General features: G+C 37.9%; 1 protein-coding gene across 1 annotated transcript in view; it reads left to right on the forward strand.

Annotated features, from left to right (window-relative positions):
• Positions 1-15,945, forward strand: part of LOC136875005 (U11/U12 small nuclear ribonucleoprotein 48 kDa protein) — a 152,824-nt gene that overhangs the window by 19,281 nt on the left and 117,598 nt on the right. The window contains exon 2 of the mRNA XM_067148719.2: positions 9,080-9,254. Coding sequence (XP_067004820.2) covers positions 9,080-9,254 — 175 coding nt within the window. The remainder of the gene's footprint in view (positions 1-9,079; positions 9,255-15,945) is intronic.

Consider the following 15,945-nt stretch of genomic DNA (forward strand, 5'->3'; position numbering starts at 1 on the left):
CTCTCTCCCCCCCTCCTGTTCAGTCTTTCAGATATCTTGGATCATAGATTCAGGTTGATGTAGGCCTAAATGAGGAGCTACAGTAAGTAGCAGAGAGCAAGGAGCTATGTGCAAATGGAAAAATATAACTGCAGTTCTGTGTAATAACAGAATTTCAGTTGAACTCAAGTCCAAGGTTTACCGTTACATTTATGAGACCCGTAGTATTGTATGCATGTGCATGCTGAACAGTCACTTAAGATGGTAGAGGAAAGTCTTCTTGTAACAGAAATTAAAATGCAGAGATGGTCACTAGGGTTCACCAGGACGGACAAATTCCAAAATACGAGGGTCGAGTCATAAACCATGGCAACTATTTTTTCTCGCGAACAGGAGACAGCACGGAAAATCTAAGATATGCATTTGGAAATATAGGGCATGTACTTATGTGTAGTGCATGAAGACAAATTCTGACTTCAGGAGATTCTCGTAGGAAAGTGACAGAACACAGGCCTTTGGTAAACATTGTTTCATTATGGTATAGGCAGTAAATACACAAGACTACATACAAAGGACAGGTCTCCACTGGTTACAGACTTTCGAAATAATCACCCAAGGCTTCCACTGTGCGTTGCCAGCAGTGGGACAGGCTCTGAATACCATTCGCTGCATGTGTATCGCTAACGTGTGACACCTCTCTCCGAAATTCTGTTACGATGTCCTCTTTGTTAGCAAACCGTTGTCCACGTAATGGCTTTTTGACTTTGGGAATTAGATCATAGTCACAATCTAACAATCAAAGAAATATTTTATCCACCTAATTGATAACTTACTTTATTTGCCTTTAGCAGTTTTATAAAATCGTTAACAGTACATGTTTCGACTGCTTTGCAGTCATCATCAGCTGTATTTGCAATAATTTAGGTGTAAATAAGAGAAAAGTAAGCACATTATATGTTCCCATATTAGTCTTAATAATTTACATGGGAAACTTGAAAATTATTGTCTATTGGAGAAGGATGGTGTTGGGGGTGGGGGTGGAAGGGTAGGGAAGAATGCTTAAAAAGTGATTCATAACTTGTCCTTAAGTAAAATATTGTTAAATCCTCTTCTTCCACTTAGAAGTTAAAAATGTCTTGAAGTGTCTTTTATAGCTTCTGTTTGGAAGCGTATTTGAAAGAAACTGATCAACTTTTCACCAACTAACTACTTAAGATGTTATTGAAGTATAATTCAAACATTTTCTTAACTAAAATATTCATAAAAACATATGTCAGCTTCCAGTCGATGATGATTTAAAATCTTCTTTTATAAGTCCCATTCATATTGTGCTTGAAGGCTTGTGGAAAAGGCTGATTAACTTGCTTTTCTTATTGTCAAAGGTAGATTCTACAATGCCCTTGCATCTCACTGTTGGGATGTGTTTAGAAGTTATTAGGCTATGTCCATAGACCATATAATTGGGCAGCTTGCAACACGATCTGCAACCGGCAGAAAATAAGTGAGAATAATTAAAAACTTTTTTTTTTCGAAAGTGTTGCATTTAGAGTTATCTCTTAAGAAAAAGGAGGGTACTGTTTTGAAAAATTCTAACTTACCCCTGTCTGGTTTCATGTCTTTACTTCCCGCTATCTTGGGCGCGGGTCTGTTTCCTCCGTCCTTGATCTGGTATAGTAGCGATGTGTTATAGCCTGCTTGCTAGCATGGTTCGGCGGGTAGAGGAGAGTCAAGGGCGTGTCGTCATCTGTTATTGTTTCTCGCGAGGAGGGGGGGGGGGTGCTAACTGTGACTTCGAGACACCATACTTGTTTGTTTTGTTTGCTAAGCTTGTTTGCTTCCTTTCTAATAATTCCATATATCTAAGTGTATGTTCATATAGAGGGTTTATTTGTTTGTTCGTATTGTTTAAATTCCGATCCTTATTTGTTAACTTATCAAAAAGGATGTGAATGTTTTTTAAATTATTCATAAGTCTTCCCTTGTTTATCCTGTTGATAATTTCAAGGTCCTGTTTAATGCTGGTGAATTTATGGCCTGTTTTCTTCATGTGAGCCCCCATTGCGGAAAACCTTCTATATTTCTCTGCGTTCACATGCTCCTGATATCTTAAAAAATTCCACCCGGACTGTCCGACGTACAAAACCCTGCATTGGGAGCAAGTCAACCTATAGATTCCTGATTTCTGATATTCCTCTTCTTTGGATTTGTTGACTATGTTGTGGTTGAAAAATCTACAGTATGTTTAGTGTTATTGTTCATTGAAAAAGCTATCTTAATATTGTGTTTCTTAAATAAATTTGTGCGTATGTAAATATTAGGATTGTTGTTGTTTGAGTCATCAGTCCATAGACTGGTTTGATGCAGCCCTCCATGCCACCCTATCCTGTGCTAACCTTTTCATTTCTACGTAACTACTGCATCCTACATCTGCTCTAATCTGCTTGTCATATTCATATCTTGGTCTACCCCTACCGTTCTTACCCCCACACTTCCTTCAAAAACCAACTGAACAAGTCCTGGGTGTCTTAAAATGTGTCCTATCATTCTATCTCTTCTTCTCGTCAAATTTAGCCAAATCGATCTCATCTCACCTTCAGCATTCTTCTGTAACACCACATTTCAAAAGCTTCTATTCTCTTTCTTTCTGAGCCAGTTATCGTCCATGTTTCACTTCCATACAATGCCACGCTCCACACGAAAGTCTTCAAAAACATCTTTCTAATTCCGATATCAATGTTTGAAGTGAGCAAATTTTTCTTAAGAAAGCTCTTCCTTGCTTGTGCTAGTCTGCATTTTATGTCCTCCTTACTTCTGCCACCGTTAGTTATTTTACTACCCAAGTAACAATATTCATCTACTTCCTTTAAGACTTCATTTCCTAATCTAATATTTCCTGCATCACCTGCCTTCGTTCGACTGCACTCCATTACTTTTGTTTTGGACTTATTTATTTTCATCTTGTACTCCTTACCCAAGACTTCATCCATACCATTCAGCAACTTCTCGAGATCTTCTGCAGTCTCAGATAAAATAACAATATCATCGGCAAATCTCAAGGTTTTGATTTCCTCTCCTTGGACTGTGATTCCCTTTCCAAATTTCTCTTTGATTTCTTTTACTGCCTGTTCCATGTAAACATTGAAAAGGAGAGGGGACAAACGGCAGCCTTGCCTCACTCCTTTCTGGATTGCTGCTTCTTTTTCAAAGCCCTCGATTCTTATCACTGCAGACTGATTTTTATATAGATTGTAGATAATTCTTCGTTCTCGGTATCTGATCCCTATCATCTTCAGAATCATAAATAGCTTGGTCTAATCAACATTATCGAATGCCTTTTCTAGATCTACGAATGCCATGTACGTGGGCTTGTCCTTCTTGATTCGATCCTCTAAGATCAGACGTAAAGTCAGGATTGCTTCACGTGTTCCTACATTTCTTCTGAAGCCAAATTGATCTTCTCCCAACTCAGCTTCAACTTGTTTTTCCATTCTTCTGTAAATAATACGTGTTAAAATTTTGCAGGCATGAGATACTAAACTAATGGTGCGGTAGTTTTCACACCTGTCAGCACCGGTTTCTTGGGAATAGGTATAACAACATTCTGCTGAAAATTGGATGGGACTTCTCCTGTCTCATACATCTTGCACACTAAATGAAATAACCTTGCCATGCTGGTTTCTCCTAAGGCAGTCAGTAATTCAGAGGGAATGTCATCAATTCCAGGTGCCTTGTTCCTATTTAGGTCACTCACAGCTCTGTCAAACTCTGACCTCAAAATTGGGTCTCCCTTTTCATCAGCATCAACAGCCTCTTCATGTTCCAGAACCAAATTATCTACATCTTTACCTTGATACAACTGTTGGATATGCTCCTGCCATCTTTCTGCTTTGTCTTCTTTCCCTAGAAGTGGTTTTCCATCTGAGCTCTTAATATTCATACACCTAGATTTCCTTTCTCCAAAGGTTTCCTTGATTTTCCTGTATGCAGCATCTACCTTTCCCAGGACCATACAGCCTTCGACATCCTTGCATTTTCTCCTTCAGCCATTCTTCCTTAGCTGCCTTGCACTTTCTATCCACTTCATTCTTTAATCGCCTGTATTCTTTTCTGCCCTCTTCATTTCTAGCATTCTTGTATTTTCGTCGTTCATCAATCAGGTCTAGTATCTCCTGAGTTATCCACTGATTCTTAGTTGATCTTTTCTTCCTTCCTAACATTTCTTCAGCAGCCCTACTGACTTCATTTTTCATGACTCTCCACTCCTCCTCTATAGTGTTTCCTTCAGCCTTTTCATTTAGTCCTTGTGCAACATGTTCCTTGAAACAATCCCTCACATTCTTTTCTTTCAACTTGTCTAGATCCCATCTTTTTGCATTCTTTCCTTTCTTCAATTTCTTCAACTTCAGATGGCATTTCATGACCAACAAGTTGTGGTCAGAGTCCACGTCTGCTCCTGGGAAAGTTTTGCAATCCAACACCTGGTTTCTGAATCTCTGCCTAATCATAATGAAGTCTATTTGATACCTTCCAGTGTCTCCAGGTCTCGTCCACGTATACAGCTGTCGTTTGTGGTGTTTGAACCAAGTATTGGCAAGGACTAAATTATGATCAGTGCAGAATTCAACCAGACGACTTCCTCTTTCGTTCCTTCGTCCCAATCCAAATTCTCCTACTGTACTACCTTCTCTTCCTTGGCCTACCACTGCATTCCAGTCTCCCATCACAATTAGATTCTCGTCACCTTTTACATATTGTATTAAATCTTCTATCTCCTCATATATTCTTTCGATTTCTTCATCATCTGCTGAACTAGTAGGCATATAGGCCTGCACTATTGTGGTGGGCATTGGTTTGGTGTCTATCTTGATGACAATAATTCTTTCACTATGCTGGTCGTAGTAGCTTACCCGCTGCCCTATTTTCTTATTCATTATTAAACCAACTCCTGCATTTCCTCTGTTTGATTTTGTGTTGATAATTCGGTAGTCGCCTGACCAAAAATCTTGTTCTTCCTGCCAACGTACTTCACTTATGCCAACTACATCTAACTTTAGCCTATCCATCTCCCTTTTCAGATTCTCTAACCTACCACAACGATTCAAACTTCTAACATTCCACGCTCCGACTCGCAGAATGTCAGTATCCATCTTCCTGATGATCGCCCCCTCTCGTGTAGTCCCCACCCGGAGATCCGAATGGGGGACTAGTTTACCTCCGGAATATTTTACCCGGGAGGAAGCCATCATCAGTACATCATTCATACAGAGAGAGCTGCATGTCCTCGGGAGTTAGTTACGGCTGTAGTTTCCCGTTGCTTTCAGCCGTGTAGCAGTATCAACACAGCTAAGCCATGTTGAGTATTATTACAAGGCCGTATCAGTCAATCATCCAGACTGCCGCCCTTGCAACTACCGAAAGGCTGCTACCGCCCTTTCGATGAACCATTCGTTAGTCTGGTCTCTCAACAGATACCCATCCGATATGGTTGCACCTGCGGCTCGGCTATCTGCATCATTGGGACACGCAAGCCTCCCCACCGCGGCAAGGTCATATGGTTCGCAGAGGATTATTGTGTGTAAACTTTTTTGCTTTCTCCGATTGTTCTACCAAATTTATCTGTTGTTTATATCTGCAGATGGTTTTACTACTGCATTATAGTGCCTGAGTTTGAGGTTCTTGGAGAGGTACTTTGATGTGTAGATGCCCCTGCAGGAGTGATAGGCCCTCTCAAACTTGGTGCACCTGGTGTCTATTCCTTCTCACTCTGGTTTGCTGAGATCCACTCTCCTAGGTAATTGATCGCCGGCACATTTCTGATGATGGATGTCTTCTAGTGGTATTGTGGAACGGGCTTCCTTGATATTGGTAATGAATTCAGTCTTCCTGATATTGATCTTCAACCCAGCTCTAGCTGTTACAACGTAAAGGCTCCGTAGGTGGTGGGTAGCCTTCTATGTACTGTTAGTATGGTGAGGTCATAGGCAAAGGCTAGGCATGAGACATTAAGGTCGTTTTTCTTTTACCCTAGCTGCAGTCTGCTACTGGTGGTAATGTTTCTCTGCAGTCCCTTATGATCTTCTCCAGAATGCAGTTGAAGAGAATGAAAGGGAGTCCATCTCCCTGTCTGATTCCTGTCCTGATGAGGAAGCTCTCGGAGAGTTCACCTCTGAACTTGATCTTAGAAGTGGTGTCCTTCAAGGTGGGCTGGACTAATTTTAAGGTCTTCTCATTACAGTCAAGTTCCCGCAGGGTGGAGTAAAGGGTCTCTCTGTTTTACACTTCCTGGAAATCTACTAGACAACTACCCAGGAATGTCCCCTTCGACTCTTATAGAGGAGGATGGTCTTGAGATTTTGTATCTGCTCTGGGCAAGATTTGTTGGCCCGGAAGCCAGCCTGATATTCACCTAATTGAGAGTCTAGTTGGCTGGTGGCTCTAGCTAACTGGGCTGCAGAAAGAATCTTGTAAGTGACCTGTAATAAGGAGATACCACTGTAATTATTGAGGTCTGTCTTGCTTCCTTTCTTGTGGAGTGGATGTATCACAGCTGACGTCCATCCTTCCAGTAAGGTCTCTGTTGTCCATATATCTTTTAAGATCTGCTGGATGCTCTGCAAGGGTTGTTTGTCTACGTATTTCCACATCTCTGCCACTATACCATTTTCACCTGAAGCCCTGTTATTTTTCAAGATCTGTGTTTATCTCCGTGAAGTGTTGGGAGTTGTCATATATTATGTTTATATGTGGTGTGAAAATTACATTTTGTTTGGCCGATAAATGTGACATTACAATTTGGTTCTTGGCATTTGAATATAACTTTTAATTGTTTCAGTGTGTTGAAACACAAAATATAACACTGAGAACACTATAGTATAGAATGTAAAAAACACACTTTTAATAAATGAATGACATGTTTCATAAATCTACTGACATAAGTCTTTCACATTTAAGCACTGTTAAATGCCAATAGAATTGCACCTTTTACCACAGTAGACAAGTGCCTTACCAACTGTACTACTCGGCTCATCTGAATGATGATGTAGGGCTACAGCATTATTTGGACATCAAACCAATAACATTATCAAAATTCATTGAAACCACAAGTCGCAGGTTAAATACCATTTTGTTTGTTCTGAGATTACTTGAAAGAAGTGTATAAAGTAGAAGATTTACTTTAGTATAAAGGCTTCTTGTGGTACTCTACATTCTGTACGTTTCTTCTTTAAACTCCAACTTACTGGCTTGGGCATAAAAATCTACACTTGTGTTCTCCCTGAGTACAGTAGGTTTTTGTAAATTACCGTCTAATCTCAAATACCACCCGCCACCGAATAAGACCCGCATCCTTATTTTGAAAGAACAAAATTTAAAAAAAAGTGAAGTCAAAATTACTTACAATCTTTACTAACACACATAAAATTATTAGAAAAAACAAATAAAAGTAAACACACATTTCCAGAATGATATCCAACGAGTTCATTCATCATCATTATCATCATCATCATCATCATCATCATCATCATAAGTATCAACTTCCGAACTTTAATCACCATCACCTTCCCACAAAATGTCATCGCTGCCATCCATAGCATTAGAAATGCTACATTTCTTGAAGCTCTTCCGTATGAGGTCTCAAAGGATACAATTCCATGCCGTCAAAATCCACGAACACAGAAGCTGAATTTCCGGGCGCTTAATGCGACCACTTGGCGTCAGTGTGTGATTATCAGCTGCCATCCATTCTGTATAGAGCTGTTTCAAGGCTGCTTTAAATTGAGGGTTCACGCAGACATCGAGCGGCTGTAGCATAGACGTCATCCTGCCCGGAATGACTGCTAGGTCGGTTTTCCCATCCTTGATATGTTTCTTCACAGCGTCTGTTGAGTGGCCGCAGTAACTGTCGAGAACAAGCAAGCTCTTTTGTCCCAATAATGCACCAGGGCGACGTTGCTAGACACACTTTACCCAGTCTTCCACAAGTGAACTGTCCATCCAGCCGGAGTTCTGAAATTGACGATAACACCAGCGGGTAGATTTTTAGGAAGCATCTTGCGCTTGAGAACAATGTACGATGGCAGTTTGGTTCCGTCGACGAGAATACACAAAATTACCATACACCGTTGTTTTTCATTACCACCTGTTCTAATGGTAACACTTTTCGCACCCTTAGGATTCACAGTCTTGACCACTGGCATTTCAAAGTAGACTGGCATCTGATCTGCATTGCCAATTTGGGAAAGCAAATATGCATTTTCCTTCCGCAACCGAATTATTTGATGCTGAAACGACAATAACTTCTCATCGTAGGCACCAGGAAGACACTGTGAAATTGAGGTACGCCTTCATACGCTCAACCCATTTCTTTTATAAAAATTACAAACCCATCCTCGGCTTGCCTTAAACCCTTCCGATGAAAGTTCCTTTGCGATCTCTAATGCTTTTAGCTACACATTTCAGTTGATACACCATATCCCAATTCTCGCCTTTCTGTCACATATTTATAAAGTTTTTTTCCATTTCTGGAAACTGTACTCTCAGTCCACAAAACGCTCTACGATCACCACTACATGTTAGTAGCACATTTTTCTTCTTTCTCCAATCGCGAATACACAACTCGTCAATATCATATTTCCTACCGGCGGTACGATTTCCAATAATTTCTGCTTCCCGAACTACTTTCAGTTTCTCACTCGCAGTAAAAGATCGCAAACACTTTGTGGAATTCATGTTGATACTCTAAGAACGTGCGTGAGACTGACGCCAAGCGCGGAAGTAGCGTATACTGAGAGCGGAGAGAGCATTGTTGCCAAGCCGCGCCGGCGGTGATGTCCGGTTTACGTGCATTCGGAAAGATAAATTTCCCAGAATTTTAAATAAGACCCACACCCAATTTTGGAAGCAATATTTTTGAAAAATCAGTGCGGTTGGTATTCGAGATTATACGGTATGTACTTATGGTGATCACTTTATGTTCATCCCTGTACTGTATGCCATACACTTAATAATAATGATGATAAATTGTACTGTATATTCTGTACGTTCCTTCCTATTCTTTAAAATACAAATATATTTACATTGTGTTCTTATTCTTTTCTCTTAGACTGAAGAGATGGTCCACTGTCCTAATAATGCAGAACATCGTGTGCCAAAATCGAAGTTGAGCAACCATGTGAAGATTTGTAATTGGAAACAAGAAGGTTATCATGAACTAGATGTTCCTCTACCAGAAAACTGTGGTCCTTATGCTGACAGGCCAGAAACCAGTATTGTTATAGGTAATATTAATATAATTATCTGATTTTAAAAAAAACATTTTAATGCGGCGGGGTGGTAAATAAACAAATAACTGGTAGTGTACTTTTAGGTTAAGTCAATATTCCACCTTTACAATACCATAAGTTTATTGTCTATTTATTTAAACAACATTATTAACTATGACGGGACGTGTTTCGTCTAACTTGTAGACATCATCAGCCGTAAGATATTTAAGAAAAAGCACAAAAAAGACAAGGACAGAACAACACATTAAAATAAATCGGCCTGATGATGTCTACAAGTTAGACGAAACATGTCCCGTCATAGTTAATAATGTTGTTTAAATAAATAGACAATAAACTTATGGTATTGTAAAGGTGGAATATTGACTTAACCTAAAAGTATACGTACGACAATACAGACTTTACGATTAAATTTATTTTATGTAACTGGTAGTGTTTACTCTAAGATTCATTGTTTAACTAATAAATAATTGCTTACACAAGTACACAGGCACACAATTTTATCAGTTAGCACTTTCCCTCCGCTCTCACTAATTCAGATTACGGTATTCATTTTTGTGTTTCATACCCGGTTTGTTTGGAATCTTACAAGAAGGATGGATTTTTCTACTTTTGTCGGGATTTGGAGGTCTCGTTCCCCTTATATTACCATGTTGCATTCTGACATAAAGGCAAGGTGAAAGGTATGTGGTGTAAATGAAACTAGAAGTGATACATTGCTATCTGTTAAAATGTTTTTCTTTTATAGTTTTCTTCCATTTTTTCTTGGGAAGTCATGTTGAAGTGTACTGTAGGTTATAAGCTTATTATTAGACATTGGATCTTAAGGTCCCAAAAGATAAGTTTTAGGCACCTATACAGGTGGAAAAATTGTATGAAAGTTCTTATTAGTTTAAAATAGGTGCAATGAAATTAACAAAATAAATCTGAAGGAGTAGAAATAATAATAATGATAATAATTTAAAATATTCAAAATGGAGCATGCAAGACATTAGAATGTAGCATTTGTGTGCAGTAGTTTAAATGTGGTCAAGATGAAATCACTAGAAGTGGCAAATAGCGCACAGCACGACGACAAATTTACTTACGCATTATTGTCATTCTCACTGTGTTTCCACCATAACTTTATGTGCAGTAAATCATTAACATCATTTCCAAATGTTGTAGTGTAAGTTTGTCTGGACAGGATTAGTTTGAATGTTTTTGTCTGACACTGCTTTAGTAAAGACAGACAGTAATTCAGTGAGACTGAATTTTGATGACTAATTGTTTTATAGTGTTTGTTAAGAATGTGAAATTAGCATAAATATATGCCAGATCCCTTAGTTTCTTCTCTTGTAGTACATGCTAGGCCACCTTAATACACTGCAAGTAGTGATCTTCTTAGAAACTGTTGACAGTGTTTTCTGTATAATGGGTATACAGGTGGAAAAATTGAATGAAACAGCCCATCTTGTTAAAATAGGTGCTGGAGGCAAGAGCAGATTTGGGCACTTTTCTTTATAAGCAGCAACTCTAGTATGTGCACATGTAGGCAAGTAAAGGAGATAACTGTAAAACCCTCAAATTCCTGGTTCCAAGCTTGTCTCACAACCCCAACACCTGCCCTTTCACCTGCTTGGCTTGCATCTTTATCTTAGATGCCTTTTGTAAAAACTTCATTATATAACAAATGAATAATACCGGTATTACTATTTATTTTATGAAATATTTAAGATTTAAAGTGAAAGAAGGTTCTTACAGTCTCAGAAAGGCTGAACTAGGTTGTAATTACATGTTATAAATCTCATTGTAAACCGTATTGGATATAGATTATAATAGTCGTGAATAAAAAGCAATAAGGTAAACCACCTTTCAATACTTATCAATCCTTATATTTAGGATACAATCATTACAACTGGTGTTACAAGTTCGGACATGTTTCGCTCAACTGTCGTAAGCATCTTCAGCCATAATAAACTTAACCTAAAGTACGGTCAGGGCCCCGAACCTAGTGACTTAAAGTATAATAGTTCTCTAAGAACTAATGTTCTCATTAGTGACAATCAATGACCGTATAATTAGTGTATAAGCTTCTAACAATTTCACTTAATTAAGATAATAACACTACATGCATATTGACGGAGATTAAAATATATCAAATTACATAAGCTGATAATAAAGTAAATAATCATATTAGTTTTTACATTGTTATCAGTCAATCACTAAAAAACTGTTTTACAATACTTCTAAAAATCATTATTATTTTTCGTTGAATGATAAAGTAAAATTAAAATAGTTACACGTTAAATTTCATTCTATTGCATAGAAAATGAGAGTCAGGTACGGAAAGTCACTTAATAGTTAGTTGACTAGTGGAATAGTTCACATCACAGAATTAATCACGTCTGAAACTGCATATGTGTGTAGAAGCAAGTATCCAAATTTCCTTTAATAATAAGTTAAAGCCAAAATAGGTTGTAACATCGAAATAGGTGTGTATACAGGTAGGTGCTATAAATAATTTACTGTGTCTGTAGGTACATAATATGTATAATTGTCACAGATAGGCTTGATAGGGTCTTACGGGAAACAGTACGAAAATACCTAAAGATCCGATGTCTACTTTTTATCTTGGGTGTATGACGTGAATTCTCTTGGTGTGTACTGTCTCTCCATTTGAAGTTATGTTCTTTCTGATCTGTATTTTCTCTCTCTCTTTTTTTTTTTGGCAGCTTGCTGTTTAAATGCGGCATATTTGTTTACTATTATATTTCAATTTTATTTAGGCCTATTCTGCATATTACCAATAATGCAAAGTGTTTCATATGTTGTAAATAACAAAACACATATTGTATTGGAAAGGTGGAACTTTTACCCAAATTTTAACATTGTGACAGTTTTAACCTTTGATTATGTTGATATCGCAGTCTAGGCAGGGTTTGTAATAAAGTTCTGTCGGTGTAACGTAGTGGGATTTCGTACGTGCACTTACATACGAGATTTCTCAACAAACGGTGCTTCCTCTGGAGATATGGATGGAAAGGTTTCTGTTGTGCTAAATTACTGCACATAATATTTTCCTGGCCATGTGAGCTGTGATTACAGTGTGCAGTAGTGGACATAAGATGGATGTTTTTTTTTGGCTCGTTGCATTGATGGCTTGCCTCCAACCTGTATGCATTGAATGTGCGGGGTAAAAGTCTCTGTGTGCATTTGTTATACTTCGCCTTATTTGTAACCTTTTAAATGTGGTAACCATTTTCATTTTTCTTCCTGTTTATCTTTGCATTTTGCTGTTTTTCATTCTAGAGGTTAAGCTCTTCTATGATGTCATCCCCCCTATGGGTGAGAGCAGTAAAATAACACCCATGGTAACCCCTGCCTGTCATAAGAGGCAGCTAAAAGGGTTTTTTGCAGCCCTCCATGCTACCCTATCCTACGCTAATCTTTTCATTTCTGTGTAACTACTGCATCCTACAGCTGCTCAAATCTGCTTGTCATATTCATACCACGTTAGTTCACTTGAAATGAGACGCTTAAAAAAAAAATACTGGAAGAGAAACACAAAATTGTATCAAATGTTGTCACTCATTGGCAGCAAATGGTAATTGACAGGCTTAAAGTAGCCCTGAGTAGTCTTCACAGTAATCGCTTGAAGAAGCTCATCTCATCCTGGATGAACCTTGGTGACCCAAGCCCTTCTTCCACACAAGTAGTGGAACATTATCTTCCTTGATGATGACAACAGATCCCACCATGAAGTTTGGCTGCATTTATGACCATTTATTTCTCTGCTGCAGTTGACAGAGATAATCTGATGACCAAGATTTCAAGAAGTGTAGGTTGAACATACTGCCAGTGAGACAGGTGGTTAGGTTTGGAATCAATTATGGTAAGTTGTGGTCTGGGACAGACAGTATGGATGATCCAATGAGAAATTGACCAGGTGTTAGGATTTCTTAAGTTACAGTTTCCCAGTGTCTGATACGAAGCTCAAATATAGAAAAATAGTGACTTGTGGAATTGGTAGCTAAATGGGCCCACGTGTTTAATAGAAGGCTAATGGCACATATACTAACTATATTTTCTCAATAATAACAACAACAACAACAACAACAATAATAATAATAATAATAATAATAATAATTGTATGGCCTCGGCTACCGTGTGCAGACATTTCAATTTGACGCCATCTGGCTGTCTGCTCGTCAATTTCGACGTTCTGTTTTGCTCTAGGTCTACTAGATGGCAGACTGAGTAAACCGAAACACACAGTAGTAGCACACGGGACTCGTTTTGGCCACTTGGGCCATCTTTAGCCATAAAGATTTTTAAATTGGCGTGAATGAAACATTGGAATATACAAAGACATCTAAAAGAGTTGAAACATATTAAAATCAGTCTATGATGAAAAATTTGATGACACTCATATCCACACATCACAAAACGTGCTGTAAATTTAAAATACTAGCACGGTATTGTGTAACTTTCAAGCTTGATGTGCTTGGTCTTGAAAAATGACCTTTATACACTCGTAAATGATCAAGGGAGACATCTATAATTATTACGGTGATGAGGAGTAGTCGCTCAGTAGATGTTAATCTGTCAATAAGGATCAGACCAGACATCTGAAAAGAAAGTGAATAGATCTGAACCGCTGTAGTGAAACAAAAAGGCAAAGAAATGTATAATGAGAACTTACCCCCCTCCCATCTCTCACTCTTGCACAGCTCCAAGGGAGTCTTATGTCAGCAACAAAGTGCAGCACACTGAATGTTATGTTTTAGCAGAGGCTGGTGGTGAGGGCTGAGGTTGCATGAGGAAGGGGAAGTAGGGGTAATGGAGAGCTGGTGGGGCATTGCAGCTTCTGCTCTTATTGGAATTGTGTTCTTTGCAAACAGTGATAATTATATCAAATAAAATGTTAAGTTTCTCTGATATTTCATTAAGATTTATTATTCATTAATATTGCTGAATCTATTCCAGGCAAAAGATATGGTTTTGTAGGTACAAGGAAAGTTTGACTCAAACTATGAAGAAGAGCTTTTGAAAATTGGAACAAGAAGGATCATAAGGGAAAAAGTGCGGTCCTGTTTAAACAATGTACCCTGGCGTTTATATGTCCAGCTCCTTGGCTGAATGGTCAGCATACTGGCCTTTGGTACAGAGTGCCCTGTGTTCAATTCCCATTCAGGTCAGGAATTTTAACTGCATATGGTTAATATCTCTGGTTCTAAGACCGGGCATTTGTGTTTATCTTATTACACATCTTTATTCACACACAACGTATCACACTACAAACCATCACAGAAATGCGCAATAATGAATACGTCCCTCCACATAAGGTTGGTATCAGGAAGGACACCTGGATTTAAGACTGGGCCAAACCCATGTTTGTGCCGACCTCATTTGGTTGGGAAAAGGGCCAGGGAGGAGGAAAAGAAGACCCCAGCGAGTACATAGTTTCATCATCATAAAGGCTTGCAGTGAATCATCATCTTCATCATAGGTTGTTTTGCCATCCAGCAAGTCCAATCAGCTGTGACCTCCATATCTCTCGATCGTGTGCCCTTTTCTTCACTTCTGCATAATCTTCCTTTGTTTTCCTAATGCTGTCTAATAACTGATATTGTCTCCTTTCCTGTCCTCATTTTCCTTTTTATCATCCCTTCCATTGCTACTCGTAGTAAAGTATCATATCCAATATTTCTTCCGTTTTTAGATTAATTGTCGGTATGCTCCACACTTCTCCCACTCTCTTCAGAAGTTCGTCAAAGTCTCTTCCTCAGATCTTTCACTAGTGGGCCACCAAACAGTTTTTTCCTTCTTGTTGAAGCTTCCCTTGGCTAGGGCAATTCGAGCTTTTATGTCTGTTAGAGTGAAGCTCTTCAGTCACAATACTTCCAAGATACTTAACCCTCTAAGCGCCAACGTCCTTTTGAAAGCCCCTTTGGTTTTCATCTGAAAAATGCCAACGTCCTTTCGAAAGGACTTTCAGTATTTATTTTTTAAATTAAAAGTAACAGTCATTTCCTTTCAGAATTTCCCAATACAGTTAGTTAAAGACTTACTATTTTTGCAATAAACTGCCTCATTTATTTTCAAGGTCATTCTTTCAGTATATTAGTCCAATCAGCAGGCATATTTATTGGCGTCCTTTACTTGACGGGGCTGTGCATCTTGTCCGCTCTATGTCTAGTTGCTCTGGATCTTTTACTTGTTCATGTATTGCTGTAAAAATGATTATATATATCCATTGAACTTGACAAAACAAAAGTGTGTTTGAGAGGTCTTGGAAAATATACTTGTACTGAATTTTATTATTATTATTATTATTATTATTATTATTATTATTATTATTATTATTATTATTATTATTATTATTATTATTATTATTATTATTATTATTATTATTATTATTATTATTATTATTATTATTATTTGTAGTATGTTATGTAAGTGTTATGTAAATGATGTTTGTACCATATTTAGTAAGTATTGAATATAAACGAAACTAGTGTAATGAGACTTGTATTTTTTTGCTCATTTAGATATATAAATTAATTATTTTTACTACAGAATTATTTTAGGCACAAAATGAATGAAATTTTCAGTATAGCTTCATAATAGGTTGCACTATTCAATAAGTATGTTTGCGATATATAATTTTTTTTTTGTTCTGCTAAAATTTTATTGCTAAACTTTT

This window comes from Anabrus simplex, chromosome 5 (assembly GCF_040414725.1).
Source record: "Anabrus simplex isolate iqAnaSimp1 chromosome 5, ASM4041472v1, whole genome shotgun sequence".
Taxonomy (NCBI): Eukaryota; Metazoa; Arthropoda; class Insecta; order Orthoptera; family Tettigoniidae; genus Anabrus; species Anabrus simplex.